This window comes from Rhinolophus ferrumequinum, chromosome X (assembly GCF_004115265.2).
Source record: "Rhinolophus ferrumequinum isolate MPI-CBG mRhiFer1 chromosome X, mRhiFer1_v1.p, whole genome shotgun sequence".
Classification (NCBI taxonomy): Eukaryota; Metazoa; Chordata; class Mammalia; order Chiroptera; family Rhinolophidae; genus Rhinolophus; species Rhinolophus ferrumequinum.
Window position 1 is genome coordinate 24,411,928 of NC_046284.1, and position 19,509 is coordinate 24,431,436.

Here is a 19,509-nt window from a genome sequence, read left to right on the forward strand (position 1 = left end):
TATACATCACAATCAAGTGGGGTTCATTTCATGGGCACAACAATGTTTTCACATATAAAAATTCATCAATGTGATAAACCACATAAACAAAATAAAGGACAAAAATCATATGATTATCTTAATAGATGCAGAAAAAACATTTGATGAGATACAACATCCATTTTTGATTAAAACATTTAATAAAATGGGAATAGAAGGAAAATACCTCAACATAATAAAAGCCCTATATGACAAATCCTCAGCTACTATCACAATTAATAGTTAAAAACTGAAACCCTTTGCTCTACATTCAGGAACACAACAGGTCTACCCCATATTACCTCTGCTTTTCAACACAGTATTGGAAGTCATTGCCAGAGCAATCAGGCAAGAGAAAGAAACAAAAGGCATCTAAATTGGGAATGAAGAGGTTAAATTGTCACTTTTGCAGATGACATGAGGCTATATATAAAAAACCCTAAAGATTCCACCAAAAAGCTATTAGAAACAATAAACGAATAATGTTGCCGGCAACAAAATCAACGTGCAAAAGAATGAAATTGGACTGCTATCTGTCGCCACATACCAAAATTAATTCAACATGGATCAAAGACTTAAGCATAAGACCTGAAACAATAAACTGCATAGAAGAAAACATAGGTACTAAACTTATGGACCTAGGGTTCAAACAGCATTTTATGAATTTGACTCCAAACTCAAGGGAAGTAAAAGCTAAGATAAATGAATAAGACTATATCAAACTTAAAAGGTTCTGCACAGCAAAAGAAACCATAGACAAAATAAATAGGCAACCAACTGAATGGGGGAAGATTTTTGCAAACAACGCCTCCAATAAGTGACTAATGTCCAAAATGTACAAGGAACTCATGCAACTAAACAACAAAAAAACAAACAACCCCATTGGAAAACGTGCAGAGAACCTGAAGAAACAGTTCTCCAAAGAGGACATAGAAATGGCAAGTAGACATATGAAAAAATGCCCAACATCACTAATCATCAGAGAAATGCAAATAAAAACCACAATGAGATATCACCTCACCCCAGTTAGAATGGCTATCATCAACAAGACAAATAGTAACAAGTGTAGGAGTGGCTGTGGAGAAAGAGGAACCCTTATACACTGTTGGTGGGAATGCAGACTGGTGCAGCCGTTATGGAAGGTAGTGTGGAGGATCCTCAAAAAATTACGAATGGAATTACCATATGACCCAGCAACCCCTCTCCTGGGAATCTACCCAAAAAATCTGAAAACATTTACACATAAAGACAAGTATGCTCCAATGTTCATTGCAGCTTTATTTACGGTGGTCAAGACATGGTATCAACCAAAATGTCCTTCGATAGATGAATGGATAAAGAAGTTGTGGTATATACAGAATGGAATACTAATTGGCAGTACGAAAAGATGAAATAGGACCATTTGTGACAACATGGATGGATCTTGAGAGTATAATGCTAAGCTAAATAAGTTAGACAGAAAAAGCAGAGAACCATATGATTTCGCTGATATGTTGTATATAAACCAAAAACAACAAAAGAACAAGACAAACAAATGAGAAACAAAAACTCATAGACATAGAGGGTAAGGGGAGAGGGGGGTGGTAGATGAGGGTAAAGGAGATCAAATATATGGTGATGGAAGGAGAACTGACTATGGGTGGTGAACACACATGGGATTTATAGATGATGTAATACAGAATTAGAATTGTACACCTGAAATCTATGTAACTTTACTAACAATTGTCATCCCAATAAACTTTAATGAATAAAAAGAAAAATAGAAAAATGATTTTTGCATACAAACAGGGAAATCAGATATTATCCAGTAGAGATCAGAGAGCAATGACATCTGAAGGTCAAGTCCAAGAAGGAACAAAAGTTCTGAAACTTAAGACAAAATTGCTGATAAAGAATATATCAGTAGATCTATAAGGAGCAAAAATAATGTAACAATTGAAAAAGATTGTATTCCTTTAAAGCCTTCTAATGAATTAACCAATTCAACTATAGCAATTGACACACATAATTTGGAGAATAATAATCAAAGTCTGCAGTTACCAAATAAATATAAGCCCCCAAATCAATGTATAACATTAAGCCAAGCACTTCACATTAAAAACAATAATAAAGAGAAACAAATGACTACAGAAAACCAAAGCAAGATGCTAACATGCTCAAGAAAGCTGTTCTTGGATGTTATCATGGCCAAATTTTTCAGTCTTAGGTTAATTCATTTAGAAAACCTGCACAAGTCAAAGAGGAGAATGATGCAACAACAAAGAAACTTTCAACTACTATCTCTAAAGGCACAAAGCCTCAGCCTATAAACACCAGCAGTATAACAGTGAAAAGTGAGAGAGCCTCAAATATGAAGACTATCACTAAATTTGTGAGCACTACATCTCAGAACAGACAACTTTTGTGTCCTCCTATTAGAAGTCACTACAATAATACCCAGGACTCCATGAACCAAGGCATCAGTAGAACCTCTGACAATGTTACAATTCGGAAAGGGCCTCCTGAAAATAATTACTGCAATCAAATTCAGTTTTATCTAATGTGAAAACCAGTTCTTCTCAGGAAGCAAAAAGAAATAAGGCACTATCAAGAAGCATCACATCGGAAATTATAGCCAGGACTGCTTCATCTTCTAATACTAAACTGCTAGAAAAGTCAAAAACCATTGACCAGCGCAGACATACTATCACAAAAGCAACTATCAATAGTAGATCTGCTCAGCCTAAAGAAACTGCAGAAGAGAGAAAAGCTCATCTGAGTGAGTGGAAAGCTGGCAAAGGAAGAGTGCTGGACAGGCCTCCTAGCTCAGTAGTTACCCAACCTGAACCTGAAGCACAAAATCAAAAACCAATTGGGTCCTTTTGGACTACCATGGCAGAAGAAGATGAACAAAGATTATTTACTGAAAAAGTAAAAAAGACAGTTTCTGAATTTCTTAACCTAATCAATGAGGGATGCCCAAAAGAAGAAATATTGGACACACTGAATGACCTGATTAAAAATGTTCCAGATGCCAAAAAACTCGTTAAATATTGGATATGCCTTGCATGAATTGAACCACTTACAAGTCCTATTGAAAATATTATCGCAATCTATGAGTGTGCCATTCTGGCAGGACCTCAGCCTGTCAAAGAGATGCGACATGTAATTGTAGATATTCTAACAATGAAGAGTCAAGAAAAAGTTACTTTTGGAGAAAATTTTGAAAAGCCTTGTGCAACCAAGGAACAAATCCAGGAAGTCAACACTGAAGATACTGGTGTTAAACTAGAGTCAGGAAAACCAGAAATAGAAAATAAATATCATAGAAATGTGGTATTTCAAGATTGTGAACAAGAGCAAAATGACAAAACAAAACATCTAGCCAATGATGTTAAAACTCCCTGTACAGAAATAGAGTTGCTTAATTAAATATTATGTGTCTACTATAGCATACTTACAAAGTGTAAAAAAGAAGATGCAGTTTGACAAAATAAATTCTGCATTTAAATAGCTAACACCAGTTAGACAAGATTTCTAAATTGCCAGATATGTTAAAAGATCATTATCCTTGTGTGTCTTCATTGGAACAGTTAACACAGTTGGGAGATGAAAGTGATGCTTTTATATGCCTCCCTAATGCAGCACTGTGCCAGATGTATATGGGGCCTGAAACAATAGAAGAGAGATGAGGCAATGATAAGGACTGAGGTTTTTATTATTCCTGGGGTGTTTTGTTTGTTGTGACTTTGTATGTCTCTTGGGTCAGGAGTTAGCCAAGTATCTAAGTATTCATGGCAGTAAGCTCTTTTACTAACATTGACGTTATACAAGGTGTTGCCTTCTGTGTGTCTGAAAGCTAAACCCTATGTTGTCTATCTCAATAGACTAAGGTTTTCTCTAAAATAGGTAAATTTTATCAACTAGTTTACTGTGTTCTTTGCATATAGTTAATAAATGACATTCTAGTTTCAGTGATATTTCTAAAATAACAAATACTTAAACTTGTTTTGTAATATAAAAACTTCACTGTTAAATCATGTCCCCTGAAACATGATAGTTAGATATTGTAAATAGTTCTCTTCTCTCCACACACATAAGTACTACTAATAAAATTGGCTTTATATACCTTTGAACTGATACTTAAATGGCATATATGCTCTACTAGCTCTACTGTTTCAAGTAAGTCATTGTAATATTAGGCAGTTTTAAAACTGTGTGTAATGTGAATGTGGTTGAAAATCACCTACATAGTCCTACTGACGTTTATATAATCCATTTGTATAATAGCTCGTATCTTCTATTTATTGTCTTCTCATGTTCTAGAGAATTGGATTTTTAGTTTTTAAAAACTAAAACTATTTTAGTTTTAAAAACTAAAACTAAAACTGTAACTATTATGAATACAATAAATTAAAATGTCTATATATATATATAAAAGAATAGAATTACCATATGACCCAGCAATACCTCTCCTGGGTATCTACCCAAAAATCTGAAAACATTTATCCATAAAGATATATGTGCTCTGGTGTTCATTGCAGCTTCTTTTATGGTAGCAAAGATATGGAAACAACCAAAGTGTCTTTCGATTGATGATTGGATAAAGAAGTGGTATATATACACCATGGAATTCTATTCTGCCACAAGAAAAGTTGAAATAGGACCATTTGTGACAACGTGAATGGATCTTGAGATTGTTATGCTGAGCGAAATAAGTCAGACAGAAAAAGTCGAGAACAATATGATGTCACTTATATGTGGTATATAAAACTGAAAACAACAAAAAAACAAGGCAGACAAATGAAGAAACAAAAACTCATACACACAGACAATAGTTTAATGGTTACCAGAGGTTAACGGGGGCAGGTGGTGGTAGATGAAGGTAAAGGGGATCCAATATATGATGACAGAAAGAGAACTAACTCTGGGTGGTGAACACACAACGTGATATATGTAGAATTTTTATTTATAAAAAAATACGGTGAATGTTTATATTAAAAAGATTTATCACAGTCAAAAACACACTTGCCATTAATTCCCCCCAAAATATTGTCCCTTGCTTTGAACACACTTATCCTATCATTCCTGCCACTTTCTGAAGCAGTTCTGTAAGTCCCCTTTCATAAGTGTCTTTAGTTGCACTATGGTGACTGCCTCGATGTTCTGAATCAATTCAAAACATTTTTCTTTCATGGTCATTTTGATTTTGGGGAAGAGCCAGAAGTCGTACAATGCCAGATCCAGTGAATAAGGTGAATGAGGACACACTGTAATGTTATCATTTGACAGAATTGCATTACCAGAAGTGATATGTGACAGGGCCCATTGTCATTATTGAGAATGAAGCAAAGACACTCACAAAGAACTTCCAGATAAATGTGTTCAAAGTGAGGGGGAGTATTTTGAGGGGGATTATTGGCAATGTGCTTTTCACAGTAATAATTTTTTTTTTATTTAAACATTCGCTGTATCTTTTGATCACACCTCATATACCACATCTTCTTTATCCAGTCTTCTATTGTAGGACACTTTGGTTGTTTCTATGTCCTGGTCATTGTAAATAATGCTGCAGTGAACATCAGGGTACATATATCTTTACAGACAAATGTTTTCAGGTTTTGGGGGGATAGATATAACACCTATTCAAATAGTTGTCATCAACAAGACAAATAATTGCCAAGTATTGGAAAGGCTCTGGTGAAAAAGGAAACCTCGACACTGTTTGAGGGAATGTAAATTATTACAGCCACTGTGGAAAACAGTATAGATATTCTTTAAAAAATTAAGAATAAAATTAGCACATGACCCAGCAATCCCTGTTCTGAATATCTATACAAAAAATCCGTTTGTTTTGTTCTTTCTTTAGATTCCACATATAAGTGAAATCACATTGTCTATCTCTCTGTCTGACATATTCCACACAGCACAATATACTCCAGGTTCAGTTATGCCCCCACAGATAGTAAGAAACCAATCCCATCCATGATTGAACAGCATTTCATTGTCTATATGTACACCCAGGCTGCCTTCACATCTTGGCCAATGCTGCAATGAACATATGAATGCACATGTCCCCTTGAAGTAACATTTTTGTGTTACTTCACAAAAATGGGTCCTTCTTTGTCTCTTGTTATATCCTATGTTTTAAAGTCTGTTTTGTCTGGTATAATTATTGCTACCCCAGATTTTTCTTTTTCCATTTTTATTTTCATGGAATATCTTTTTCCATCTCTTTACCTTCAGTGTGTGAGTGTGTCTTTCAATCTGAGGTGAGTCTCTTGTAATCAGCCTATGTATGGGTTTTGCTTTCTTATCCATTCAGCCAACCTATGTTTTTGATTAGAACATTTAATTCATTCACATAAAAAATAATTGTTGATAGATATGTAGCTATTGATATTTTATTATTCATATTTTTTATGTACACATATTTTTCATTTTAAAGAAGTCCCTCAAATATTCCTTGTAATACTGGATTGGTGGTGATAAACTGCTTTAGCTTTTTCTTGTCTGGGAAGTTCTTCATCTGTCCTTTAATTTTAAAATGATAGTCTCACTGGGTAGAATAGTCTGCATTGTAGACGCTGGTTTTTCATCATCTAGAATATTACCTGCCAATCCCTTCTGGCCTGCAAAATTTCTGTTGAGTCTTCCGGCCTTTTTGGTCTCGGTGGCAGAAGCGCGATGACGAAGGGCACGTCATCGTTCGGAAAGCGTCGCAATAAGACGCACACGTTATGCCGCCGCTGTGGCTCTAAGGCCTACCACCTGCAGAAGTCTACCTGTGGCAAGTGTGCCTACCCTGCCAAGCGCAAGAGAAAGTATAACTGGAGTGCTAAGGCTAAAAGACGAAATACCACGGGGACTGGTCGAATGAGGCACCTAAAAATCGTATACCGCAGATTCAGGCATGGATTCCGTGAAGGCACAACACCTAAACCCAAGAGGGCAGCTGTTGCAGCATCCAGTTCCTCTTAAGGATTTCAACGATTAGTTGCACAATAAATGTTTTGATTTTAAAATAAAAAAAAAAAAATTTCTGTTGATAAATCAGCTGACAATCTTATGGGAACTCCCTTATAGGTTACTAGTTGCCTTTCTCTTGCTGTTTTTAGGATTCTCTCTTTGTCTTTAACCTTTGTCATTTTAATTATAATGCATCTCAGTGTAGGCCTGTTTGGGTTCATCTTGTTCAGGACTCTGTGCTTCTTGGCCTTATACATCTATTTATACACCTTCACCAGGTCAGGAAAGTTTTTTGTCACTATTTCTTCAAATAGGTTCTCAATTTCTTGCTTTCCCTCTTCTCCTTTTGGTACCCCTATGACGTGAATATTGTTACACTTGATGTTGTCCCAGGGGTCTCTTAAAGTATCCTCATTTTTTGGATTCTTTTTTTTCCCTGTCCAATGGGGTGTTTTTTTTTACCTTGCCTTCCAAATCATTGATTCAGTCCTCTGCTTCATCTTGTCTGCTGGTGATTCCTTCTAGTGCATTCTTCATTTCAGTTATTATATTCTTCACTTCTGACTGGTTCTTGTTCATGGTTTCTATGTCATTTTTTAATGTTTGCTAACCCTTTGTTGAAGTTCTAACTAAGTTTCTTGAGCATCTTTATAACCAGTGTTTGGAACTCTACGTCTGGTAGGTTGCTTGCCTCCATTTTGTTTAGTTCTTTTTCTGGAGTTTCCTCCTGGTCTTTTATTTGTATCATTATTTTGGCTGCATCTCTCTGTTTGTTTCTATGTATTAGGTAGGTCTATTATGTCTTCCAATCTTGCTGGGTGGCCTTATGTAGTAGGTGCCCCATGGGGCCCAGTGGCACAGTCTCTCTGGCCACCTGTGCTGGGAGTTTTTTGTGTGGGTGATGTGTGCCCCCCTGTTAATTTAAACTTTGGTTGGTATTAGCACAGTGGGTGGGATGTACCCTCAGGCTGACTGTGTGTTGGGTTTGGCCAGGTTTACAGCTTATGGGCTGCTGTGCAAGGGGGCTAACCACATGGAATGGGATTTGCCCCAGCAGGCTCCAGTGCCTGATGAGACCGCTCTTTGGTTGTACCACTTGTGGGGTTAATTTGGCAGTGCTCTGCTCTGGTCTGATGCCAACCTCCAAGTATGTTGGTTCTTGGGCCTCATCGGAGGGGCTCCTCTGCAGGCCCAGGTCACCCACTGTCTGTGACCAGCCAGGGACTACCTGGTGGGAACTACATAGTGATCCACTGTTGGTTGCTGTCTGTTCTGGACCTGGAGGTACATGGGAGAGGCTATGCTATAAACCAATGACGGCTGTCACCAGTACCAGGTCTGGGGTAGACCCTCAAAAAGCCAGGACACACTGAGGCCTGCTGTTGGTTACTGGCTCCTGTAAGGTTCAGCGACTGATAAAGCCTTGTGTAGTACAGAGTTCAGTGTGGTGTGGTCTCAGTGAGTCACCAGGGTGGAGCAAGTGGAGCTCATCAGACCAATTCAGATTCAAATTTGGCCATTGGTGTTGGGGGAGGGCTCAACACAAAAAATATGGCACCCACCTACTGGCTGCATGGGAGGAGGACTCCAATCAGGGAAAATGGCAACTATCTTCCAGCCCTCACCTGAACCCACACATCTCAGTCTGCCTGCCGTATATCTCGGGCTTCCCTGAAGTCACTGCCCCTGCACCAGAGCCCAGGGTGAGTCCCTGTGAGCAAGTTTCTGTGGGTCTTTAAGAGGACATCTGGGTTTACCGCAGCCTTTTGTTCCTCCCATATGGTCAGAATTCCCACTGTTTTTCACAGCCATATGTTGTGGGAGCTCGTTTCCAGGCACCAGTACTCTGGGCTGGGGCACCTTGTTCCTCCATGGCTGAAATATCCCTCCCAGTTTTTGTCTGCCACATGGTGATTTGGGGCCAGCCTGTTTCACCTCTCCAACCCTCCTACCAGTCTCAACATGGCTTCTTCTTTATATCCTTAGTTATAAAACTTCTGTTCAGCTAGACTTCAGATGGTTCTTCAGGTTGATTGTTCTATAATTTAGTTGTAATTTTGATGTGTTCATAGGATGAGGCAAGCACAGCATTTATCTACTCTGCCATCTTTGATTAACCTCCTGTATGACATCCTGTTGTAGTTGAGCCTTGGTTGCTGTTTGCCTGTCAATGGGAGGAATTAACCTTTGGGCTACTGGCTGTGAGGAATGGCCATAACTACACTGGAGGAGCTGTAGTGCAGGGGCTGACCCTATAGAGTAGGATTCACTGTAGCAGGTCTCTGATGCCTGCCCAGTCTGTCTTTGGGTGTGCAGAACTTGGAGGCAGCCGTGTGATGCTCTGGCTTTCTCAAAATCTCTCCATTAGGCATGTCAACCTTGAGGACTCTTGGGAGGGGACAGCCAAGTTCAGCCACAACCTCTGCTCTGCTCTGGGCCACATGGCATGGGTCATAAATCAATCTGTAGATGGCCATCACCTGGGCTGGGCTGGATATGACTGGAGAGGCCAGCTGCCACTAGTGCCAGGCATAGGGCTGCTCAGTCAGAGGCAGGGAACATGCTGAAGACAGATGCTGCTTATTTGGGGTTTGTGAACCTTTGGGAGATTTTAGGCAAGTTCACAGCATGAGCTAACACAGACTGTTTGCATGGAAAAGCCCCTGGAAGCAGCTTGGGTGTGCCTGAAATTTGGGTGGGGTGTGATCTCAGGGAATCACTAGGGCAGGTTGGTTGAAAAGTGATAGCCAGTTTGATGGAGACCTAGATACAGTGGCCACCTGAATCTGCATGCTGGGAGTGGGGAGCATTTGACAAAGAAACAATGGCTTCTACTAGTACCTGCCTCTGGGAGAAAGCTGCCCCTCCAGCCCTAACCCTAAAGCTAGACAATTCAGTTTCTCCTCATATGTCCCTGGTGCCTTACAAGCTGCTGCCACAGCACTGGAGCTTAGAGCAAGTGAGTCCATCAGCAAGTAAGCCCTTGCATGGGTCCATTAGAAGAGCATCTGGGATTGTAGCCACCTTTATCTCACTCAACCACAATCTCTGCTGGTTTTCACAGCCAGAATTTATGGGGAATTCTTTCCCTGACACTGGAACCCTGGGCTGGGGAGCCAGGTGTGGGGCTGGGACCCCTCGCTCCTCCAGGGGGGAACTCCACAACCGACATATCCCTCTTGATTTGTAATGGTCACATGCAGGTGTGGGACTGTATCTCTGCCCCTCCTACCAGTCTTGAGGTGGCTTCTTCTGTATGTTCTTTGTAGGGCTTTGGTAGAGCTAGACTTCAGACAATTCTCAATGATGATTGTTCTGTAATTGAGTTGTAATTTTGATGTGGTTGTGAGAGGAAGTGAGCACAGCATTTACCTAATTCACCATCTTGAACAGAAATCCCCAGTAAAATTAATTTAAAAAAAATTGTCATGGTAGGCCCTACTCCAGATGGTTTGGCTGGATCCTTTCTGTTGGTGAAATTCTAAATATTTTTAGGTAATTTTCTATAAGTTTGGTCAGATTCTCTCAGAAAATAATCTTCCAATATTCTACCTGGGGGATACAAACCTTAGCTACAGGTTTTTGGGAACCAAGTAGGAAAAGAAGGCGAGTGGTCTCAACATATAGTTTATAGCTAGACTTTCATCTAATCTCCCACTCAGTACTATCTGAAACACCCAATCCAAACACCTTCTATTTTAATTATCAGAGAATAAGTCTGTAGTCTTATGTGAAAGGGACATATATAGGAGAATCACCCAACTGTGAAGAATAAAGGAGGCAATTTGGAAGCCTAAATGCTTCATAAACCATCTTTCAACAAATTCTCATGTATTTGGCTCCACTTTCACTCTCACTTAAGGAAGTACCTGATGCTACCAATTTCTGAGCCTCTTGGGAATTTAATGGTATAAATTATATGGTTCTTTTTCTCACTGCTATTTTAGGATTTAGATTAATCAGTTAATATTTGCTCTTTTGCTTTCCTTTTCCTAAAATGGTGCTGATCTCATTCTCCTTCATATTGCTCTTTTACCTCATGGGTTTATGACTCTAAAATAGTTCTTTTATGCCATTTATAGATAAACATGTGTATGTAATCCACTGCATTTCATTAGAAACCTTTCTTCATTGGTCATCATGATATTTAACTTGTTTATTGTAGCATTTTCATTATATTATATATTTATATATTTATTATACGTCTCTGTTCACAAGTATGTAAGCTTCATGAAAATAGGGATATTGTCTATCTTGTTCACTAGGTATTCATAGTGCCTAAGACATAATAAACACTCAGTAAATATTTTTTGAATAAATTAATCTGACATTTTGTTATTTGGAAAAATGATATTTGTAGTCATAACATCTAGTAGTGTTTGTGGCAAAAACAAAAATAATTATATAGCAATTTAGTCAAATCAAAATGAAATAATTAGGATGTCATAGGAATGGCGGCAGCAGGGCGCACTTTCTGAGTTCTCCTCCGGATCTTGTTGCAAACGAGACCTATAACCCATCAAAGAAATTTTTGCTCATCACACAGAATAGCGGGGAGATTCGTGGATTATTTGAAGCTAAGGAGTACTTGAAGGTGCGCTAATTGGGCGAGCAGGGGAAGGAAAAAGAGGAGCGGAGTGAAAACGCCCGGCCGGCAGCGGCGGGAGATCCCAGCCCGCCACGGAGCCTCAGCTGGCGGGAGCAAAAACCAAAAACCGCGGTTGAACCCGCTGTGCCCAGCAGGCACGGGATCCCAGGGCGGAGCAGAGAGCGCAGAGACCAGGACGGGAGCTCTTTCCCTGCGTCCCACGGCTGATTTCTCCCGCCGGGAGGGCAGCTAGAGGGCCGTAGCGCAGACAAAGAACACAGTCTCCATACCTGGGCCCCTCCCCCGCCCCTCTTTTCCAATCCTACTCCGCCCTTCCAGACACTTAAACTGGCCCCTGAACTGAGGAGTGGCATCAGATTACAGAGGAGCCGTATTGCTCAGGCTCTGGAAATCCTGACGGGCAGCCCTGACCCAGGGAGACTGGGAAGTGTGTGTGATTTTGGCTGCCCTAGGAGAGAAGAGACTCCTCCACCCCCAGCCACCACCTTTTCTGGCCTGTGGGAAGAGGGCAACGCGCGGCTGGGCTAGGAGAGTGAAGACCCCTCCATCCCCAGCCCCCACCCTTCCTGGCCTGCCTAGGGAGGGGCGGGTGCAGCTGCAGAGACACACCCGGAGATGAGCAGTGACGCAGGAGCAGCTCTGGGCTTTCAGCAGATCAGAAATCTCCCGTCCGCACTCATACACACACACACAGAAGAGGTGCCTTAAGACTCAAGAGTACTGGACACGGAACTGGTGGAGCCACTCTCAGTGTGCATATGTGCAGGCAAGGGCAGAAACTGCACTGACTTTGTAAAAACTATCACCCAGACCCCTCAGGCCCACACATTTAAGTCTGCAGTCCCAAAGTCTCTTTGGGCACCAGGTGACCGGCTCGGCCTGCGCAATAAGCAGGGGGCTCTTTGGTACAGCAGAGGACAACCTGGACATTGCTTGGTGGGCTTAGGCCGAGACTGTCGCTGCTTTTTGTTTTGCTTTGTTGTGTTTTGTTTTGCTTTGTCTTTATATCTTTGATATCTTTGACTGTGTCAAGTGGGGGTTATCAGATGGTTTTGCATGTGAATGTATTTTATTTGATTTTTTTCTTTGTTGTTGTTGTTGCTGTTGTGCTTGGTGATTTGCTTTGTTCTGAAACTGCCCTGCCGGGGCCCAGCTTGTGAGGCACGGTCAGCAGATCAGAAATCTCCCACCCGCACCCATACATACACACACTGAAGAAGTGCCCTAGGACTGAGGAGTTCTGGACAAGGGGCTGGTGGTGCTACTCTCAGTGTGCATAAGTGCAGACAAGGGCAGAAACTGCACTGACTTTGTAAAAACTATCATCCAGACCCCTCAGGCCCACGCATTTAAGTCTGCAGTCCCAAAGTCACTCTGGGCACCAGGTGACCGGCTCTGCCTGCGCAATAAGCAGGGGGCTCTTTGGTACAGGAGAGGACAACCTGGACATTGCTTGGTGGGCTCAGGCCGAGACGGTCGCTGCTTTTTGTTTTGCTTTGCTTTCTTTTGTTTTGCTTTGTCTTTATATCTTTGATATCTTTGCCTGTGTCGAGCGGGGGTTATCGGCTGTTTTTTGCATGTGAAGGTACTTGATTTTTTTCTTTTTATTGCTGTTGTCCTTGCTGTTGTGCTTGGTGATTTGCTTTGTTCTGAGGCTGCCCTGCCGGGGCCCAGCTTGAGAGGCACGGGACTCAGCATATCCAGGGGCCAACTCCAGACCAAACCGGAGTGCTGCCGGGTTTGACCTGCAGGTCACACACCCAGAGGGGGCTCTCTGCAGGCACTGGAGCCCATAGAGGCCAAACCACAGTAGGGTGGTCAACCCTCACGCAGCAGAGCGCCCTGCGGGGGGCAGAGCCAAGTCTCACAACGGGTCAGCCCAGGAGTTAACCCACCTACTTACAAGCAAAAAGCAATTAAAGATCTTCTTGAACGGGGCAGTGTACACAAGAGTCACCTTTGGAGCACACGCAGAGGAGGACGACGTGGTGCGAGTCAAATATAAAGGACACATACTACATAAGATAACCTAGCAAGAACTAAAAACTCTAGGGGATCTACCTAATATATCAAAATAAACACAGTCAGCCAGAATGGGGAAACAAAGATACACGTCCCAAATAAAAGAACGTTTAAGGAGCTTAGAGAAGACATAAAGAAGGATGTAGAAATCATAACGAACAACCAGTTAGAACTAAAGAACACAATTACCGAAATTAAGAACTCACTTGAAGGAATTACCGGCAGGCTAGATGAAGCAGAGGATCGAATCAGCGACTTAGAAGACAAGGAAGCAGAGATCACCCAAATGGAACAACAGAAAGAAAAAAGAATAAAAAACAATGAGGATGGCCTAAGAGACCTCTGGGATAACATCAAGTGCAACAACATGCGCATCATAGAAATACCAGAAGGTGAAGAGAGTAAGCAAGGGATTGAGAACATATTTGAAGTAATAATGTCTGAAAACTTCCCCAACCTGATGATGGAAACCAACATACAAGTCCAGGAAGTGCAGAGAATTCCAACCAGGATTAACCCAAACAGGTCCACACCAAGACACATTATAGTTAAAATGGCAAAGCTTAAAGACAAAGAGAGAATCCTAAGAGCAGCAAGAGAAAGACAGAGGGTTACATACAAGGGAACTCCCATAAGACTATCAAATGACTTTTCTACAGAAACATTGAAGGCCAGGAGGGAGTGGCAGGAGATACTCAAAGTGATGGAAAACAAAGGCCTACAACCTAGATTGCTTTATCCAGCAAGGCTATCATTTAAAGTTGATGGAGAGATAAATAGCTTTCCAGAAAAAAAAAAAAAATAAGCTAAAGGAATTTATTACAACCAAGCCAGCATTGCAAGAAATACTAAAAGGACTTCTGTAAATAGAAGAAAGATCAAAACAACCTAACTACAAATTTAAAAATGGCAATAATTATGACCTATCAATAATCACTTTAAATGTAAATGGACTCAATGCTCCAATGAAGAGACATAGGGTGGCTGACTGGATAAGAAAGCAAGACCCTTGTATATGCTGTATACAAGAGACTCACCTCAGAACAAGACACACACAGGCTGAAAGTGAAGGGTTGGAGTAAGATATTTCATGCAAATGGAAATGAGAAAAAAGCTGGAGTTGCAATACTTATATCTGCCAAAATAGACTTTAAATTGAAGAACATACTAAAAGATAAAGATGGGCACTATATAATAATAAAGGGATCGATCCTACAAGAGGACATAACCCTAGTAAACATCTATGCACCCAACTTAGGAGCACCTAAATATATAAAACAGGTACTGACTGACATAAAGACAGAGATCAACAGTAACACTATTATATTAGGGGACTTCAACACACCCCTGACTACAAGGGACAGGTCTTCCAGACAGAAAATCAATATGGAAACAACAGCCTTAAATGATACATTGGACCACTTGGATTTAATCCATATTTTCAGAACATTTCACCCGAATGCTGCAAAATACACGTTTTTTTCAAGCACACATGGAACGTTTTCCAAGATAGACCATATGTTAGGCCACAAAACAAGTCTTGATAAATTTAAGAAAATTGAAATCATACCAATTGTCTTCTCTGATCACAATGCTATGAAATTAGAAATGAACTACAGGAAAAAAACTGGAAGACACACCAATTCATGGAGGCTGAATAACTTATTACTAAATAATGAATGGGTCAAGCAGGAGATCAAGGAAGAAATCAAAAGATATCTCGAGACAAACGAAAATGAAAACACGACGACCCAAAATCTATGGGATGCCACGAAAGCAGTCCTAAGAGGGAAATTCATAGCTTTGCAGGCCTACCTAAAGAAACAAGAAACAGCACTAATCAACAGTTTATCTTCACATTTAAGGGATTTGGGAAAAGAACAGCAAAATAAGCCCAAAGGGAGCACAAGGAAGGAGATAATAAAGATCAGAGCAGAAATAAATGAAATAGAAACCAGAAAAACAATACAAAAGTACAATGAATCCAAGACTTGGTTCTTAGAGAAGATAAACAAAATCGAAAAACCTTTAGCCAGACTCGTTAAAAAAAAGAGAGAGAGGACCCAAATTAATAAAATCAGAAATGAAAGAGAAGTGACAACGGACACTGCAGAAATACAAAGAGTTTTAAGAAGTTACTATGAGCAACTATATGCCAACAAATTTGACAATTTGGAAGAAATGGACAATTTTCTAGAGGCGTACAACCTTCCAAGGCTAACTCAAGAAGAAACAGAAAACCTGAATAGACTGATTACCACCACGGAAATTGAATCAGTAATCAACAGTCTCCCAACAAACAAAAGGCCTGGACCAGATGGCTTTACAGGTGAATTTTACAAAACGTTCAAAAAAGAATTATCACCTATTCTCCTCAAGCTCTTCCAAAAAAATCCTGAAGGAAGGAAGACTCCCAAACACTTTTTACGAAGCCACTATCACCCTGATCCCAAAATCAGACAAAGACACCACAAAAAAAGAAAACTACAGGCCGATATCTCTAATGAACATGGATGCAAAAATCCTCAACAAAATATTCGCGAACAGAATTCAGCAATACATTAAAAAGATCATTCACCATGATCAAGTGGGATTCATCCCTGGTATGCAAGGGTGGTTCAACATCCGCAAATCAATTAATGTGATACACCACATAAACAAAATGAAAAATAAAAATCACATGATCATATCAATAGATGCAGAAAAAGCATTTGATAAAATCCAACAGCAATTTATGATAAAAACCCTTAAGAAAGTGGGAACAGAGGGATCATATCTCAACATAATAAAGGTCATATATGACAAACCCACAGCTAACATCATTCTCAATGGGGAATAGCTAAAACCATTCCCCCTAAGATCAGGAACAAGGCAAGGTTACCCACTATCTCCGCTTTTATTCAACATAGTGCTGGAAGTTCTTGCCACAGCAATCAGACAAGAAAAAGAAATAAAAGGCATCCAGATTGGTAAGGAGGAAGTAAAGTTATCATTGTATGCAGATGATATGATACTATATAGAGAGAACCCTAAAGACTCCACCAAGAAGCTGTTGGAGCTGATAGATGAATTTAGTAAAGTAGCAGGATACAAAATTAATATTCAGAAATCAGTGGCATTTGTATATACCAATAATAAAACATCAGAAGGAGAAATTAAAAAAACAATCCATTTACAATCGCTCCAAAGACTATAAAATACCTGGGAATAAATTTAACCAAAGAAGTAAAAGATCTGTACTCAGAAAATTATAAGACACTGGAGAAAGGAATGAAGGAAGATATAAATAGATGGAAACACATATCATGTTCATGGATAGGAAGAATTAATATAGTTAAAATGTCCATACTGCCTAAGGCAATGTACATATTCAATGCAATTCCTATCAAACTGCCAACGTCGTTTTTCACAGAAATAGAACATATAATCCTAAAATTTATATGGGACCATAAAACACCCCGAATAGCAAAGGCAATCTTGAGAAATAAGAACAAAGTGGGAGGTATAACAATACCTGACTTCAAATTATACTACAAGGCTACAGTAATCGAAACAGCATGGTACTGGCATAAAAACAGACACATAGATCAATGGAACAGAATAGAGAGTCCAGAAATAAATCCATGCCTATATGGCCATTTAATCTACGACAATGGAAGCAAGAATGTACGATGGAGTAATGACAGTCTATTAAATAAATGGTGCTGGGAAACCTGGACAGACACATGCAAAAAAATGAAGCTGGACCACCTCCTTACACCATATACAAAAATACATTCAAAATGGCTTAAAGTTTCAAATGTAAGATCTGAAACCATAAAATACCTAGAAGAAAATATAGGAAGAAACTTCTCAGACATTACCCGGAGTAAGATTTTTACTGATATATACCCTCGCTCGAGAGAAGTAAGAGAAAAAATAAACATGTGGGATTATATCAAACTAAAAAGTTTTTTCACAGCAAAGGAAACCATCAATAAAACAAGAAGGGATCCTACTGAATGGGAAAAGATATTTGCCAATGATATATCTGATAAGGGATTAATATCACAAATCTATGAAAAACTCACTCAACTCAACTCCAAAAAACCAAACAATCCAATTAAAAAATGGGCAGAGGACTTGAAGAGACATTTTTCTAAAAAGGACATACAGATGGCAAACAGACATATGAAGAAATGCTCAACCTCACTAACCATCAGAGAAATGCAAATAAAAACCACAATGAGATACCACCTCACCCCAGTCAAAATGGCTATCATCAATAAATCAACAAACAACAAGTGCTGGCGCGGATGTGGAGAAAAGGGAACGCTTGTGCACTGTTGGTGGGATTGCAGATTGGTGCAGCCACTATGGAAAACAGTATGGAGGTATCTCAAAAATCTGAAAATGGAACTACCCTATGATCCAGTAATTCCACTCCTAGGTATCTATCCGGAGAAACCCAAAACTTCAAATCAAAAATCTTTATGCACTCCTATGTTTATTGCAGCACTATACACAATAGCTAAGACATGGAAACAACCAAAATGCCCATCGGTAGATGACTGGATTAAGAAACTGTGGTACATTTATACAATGGAGTATTACGCAGCCATAAAGAAGCAAGAAATCTTACCATTTGCAACAACATGGATGGACCTAGAGAACATTATGTTAAGCGAAATAAGTCAGACAGAGAAAGATAAGTACCATATGATCTCACTTATTTGCGGAATCTAAAGAAAAGAATAAGTGAATGAACTAATCAGAAACAGTTTTGGAGACAAAGAGGAAAAACTGAGGGTTGCTAGATGGGCGGGGGGGGTGGCGGGTGGGGGAGAGTGTGAGGGGATTGGAGGGCAGTTGGTGACCACAGGATGGCCATGGGTTTGAAAATTAATCTGGGGAACGTAATTTGGTGGTTACCAGAAGGTAAAGGGGTTGGGGGGTGGGGGATGAGGGTGATGGGGATCAAATGTATGGTGATGGAAGGGGAGCTGACTCTGGGTGGTGAACACACAGTGTGATTTATGGATGATGTGACACAGAATTGCACACCTGAAATCTATGTAATTTTACTAACAATTGTCACCCCAATAAATTAAATAAATAAATAAATAAATAAATAATAAAAAAATGAAATAATTAGTGATTCAAGGAAAAAGGTATACAAGATGCAGAATAGTAGTACATAAAATTTCACTTTTTCAATATGTATTTTAATTTTCACTTAAAAAGATCAACTGGCTATGCATAATAAATTTATTTGAGAGGAGAAAAAAGCCAAATGGAGATCACTTAGCAGATTGTTGCAGTAATCCACATGAGAAAAGATTCTGACCTCACAGAGGGGGTTAAAAGAGTTGAACAGTCAAGAGCAATTTAGAAGATAGAGTTAGAAGTACTTAGTTACCTATGGATAAGGAGGGGAGTGGAGAAAGGAGGAAGTATTATGGTATCAAGGGTTAATTCTCGGTTTTTGGTTGATGCAGAGTGGCACCCTTCCCTGAGATTGTCAGACTAACTGGAGGAGGACAAGAGCAGGTATGGAGAGACAAGCACTGACATTAATTTGCCCTGCTTTTCTGCAACTGCCCAAGTGTTTTCATTTGGCAATTTTCTTGCCTCAAAATTTAGCAAAAAATATTTTAGGCTGAGTTACTCCGATTCCCAGTATTCTATTTTGCTCTTCTTGCCTAGATTAGCTAAATAATGGAGTGAATGAAAATCATTATTTATGTTTTTTGCCTGACACCACAAACTGTTAATAGCAGTACAACCTAGTCTAAAGAGTATTAGTTGAGTGCATAAAAACTACTGACCTGCGGATGAAATTACCTGCGTTCTAGATTCAGTCCTGTCATTAACTCACTGTGGGACTTTGGACTAGTCATATACCTTCAAGTTTCCTTATATGTAAAGCCAGG

General features: G+C 39.8%; 1 protein-coding gene and 1 pseudogene across 1 annotated transcript; both read left to right on the plus strand.

Annotated features, from left to right (window-relative positions):
• Positions 1 to 3,689, plus strand: part of LOC117034029 (cytoskeleton-associated protein 2-like) — a 106,782-nt pseudogene extending 103,093 nt beyond the window's left edge.
• Positions 3,690 to 6,654: 2,965 nt separating this feature from the next.
• LOC117026134 (60S ribosomal protein L37-like) lies at positions 6,655 to 7,036 on the plus strand. Its single transcript, XM_033112664.1, has one exon. It carries the CDS (start codon positions 6,685 to 6,687, stop codon positions 6,976 to 6,978), a length of 294 nt encoding a protein of 97 aa, XP_032968555.1. The 5' UTR covers positions 6,655 to 6,684; the 3' UTR covers positions 6,979 to 7,036.
• Positions 7,037 to 19,509: the final 12,473 nt, after the last annotated feature.

Excerpts from the sequence above, each read along its gene's own strand:
- LOC117026134 (XM_033112664.1), top strand. The coding sequence starts at position 6,685 with ATGACGAAGGGCACGTCATCGTTCGGAAAGCGTCGCAATAAGACGCAC.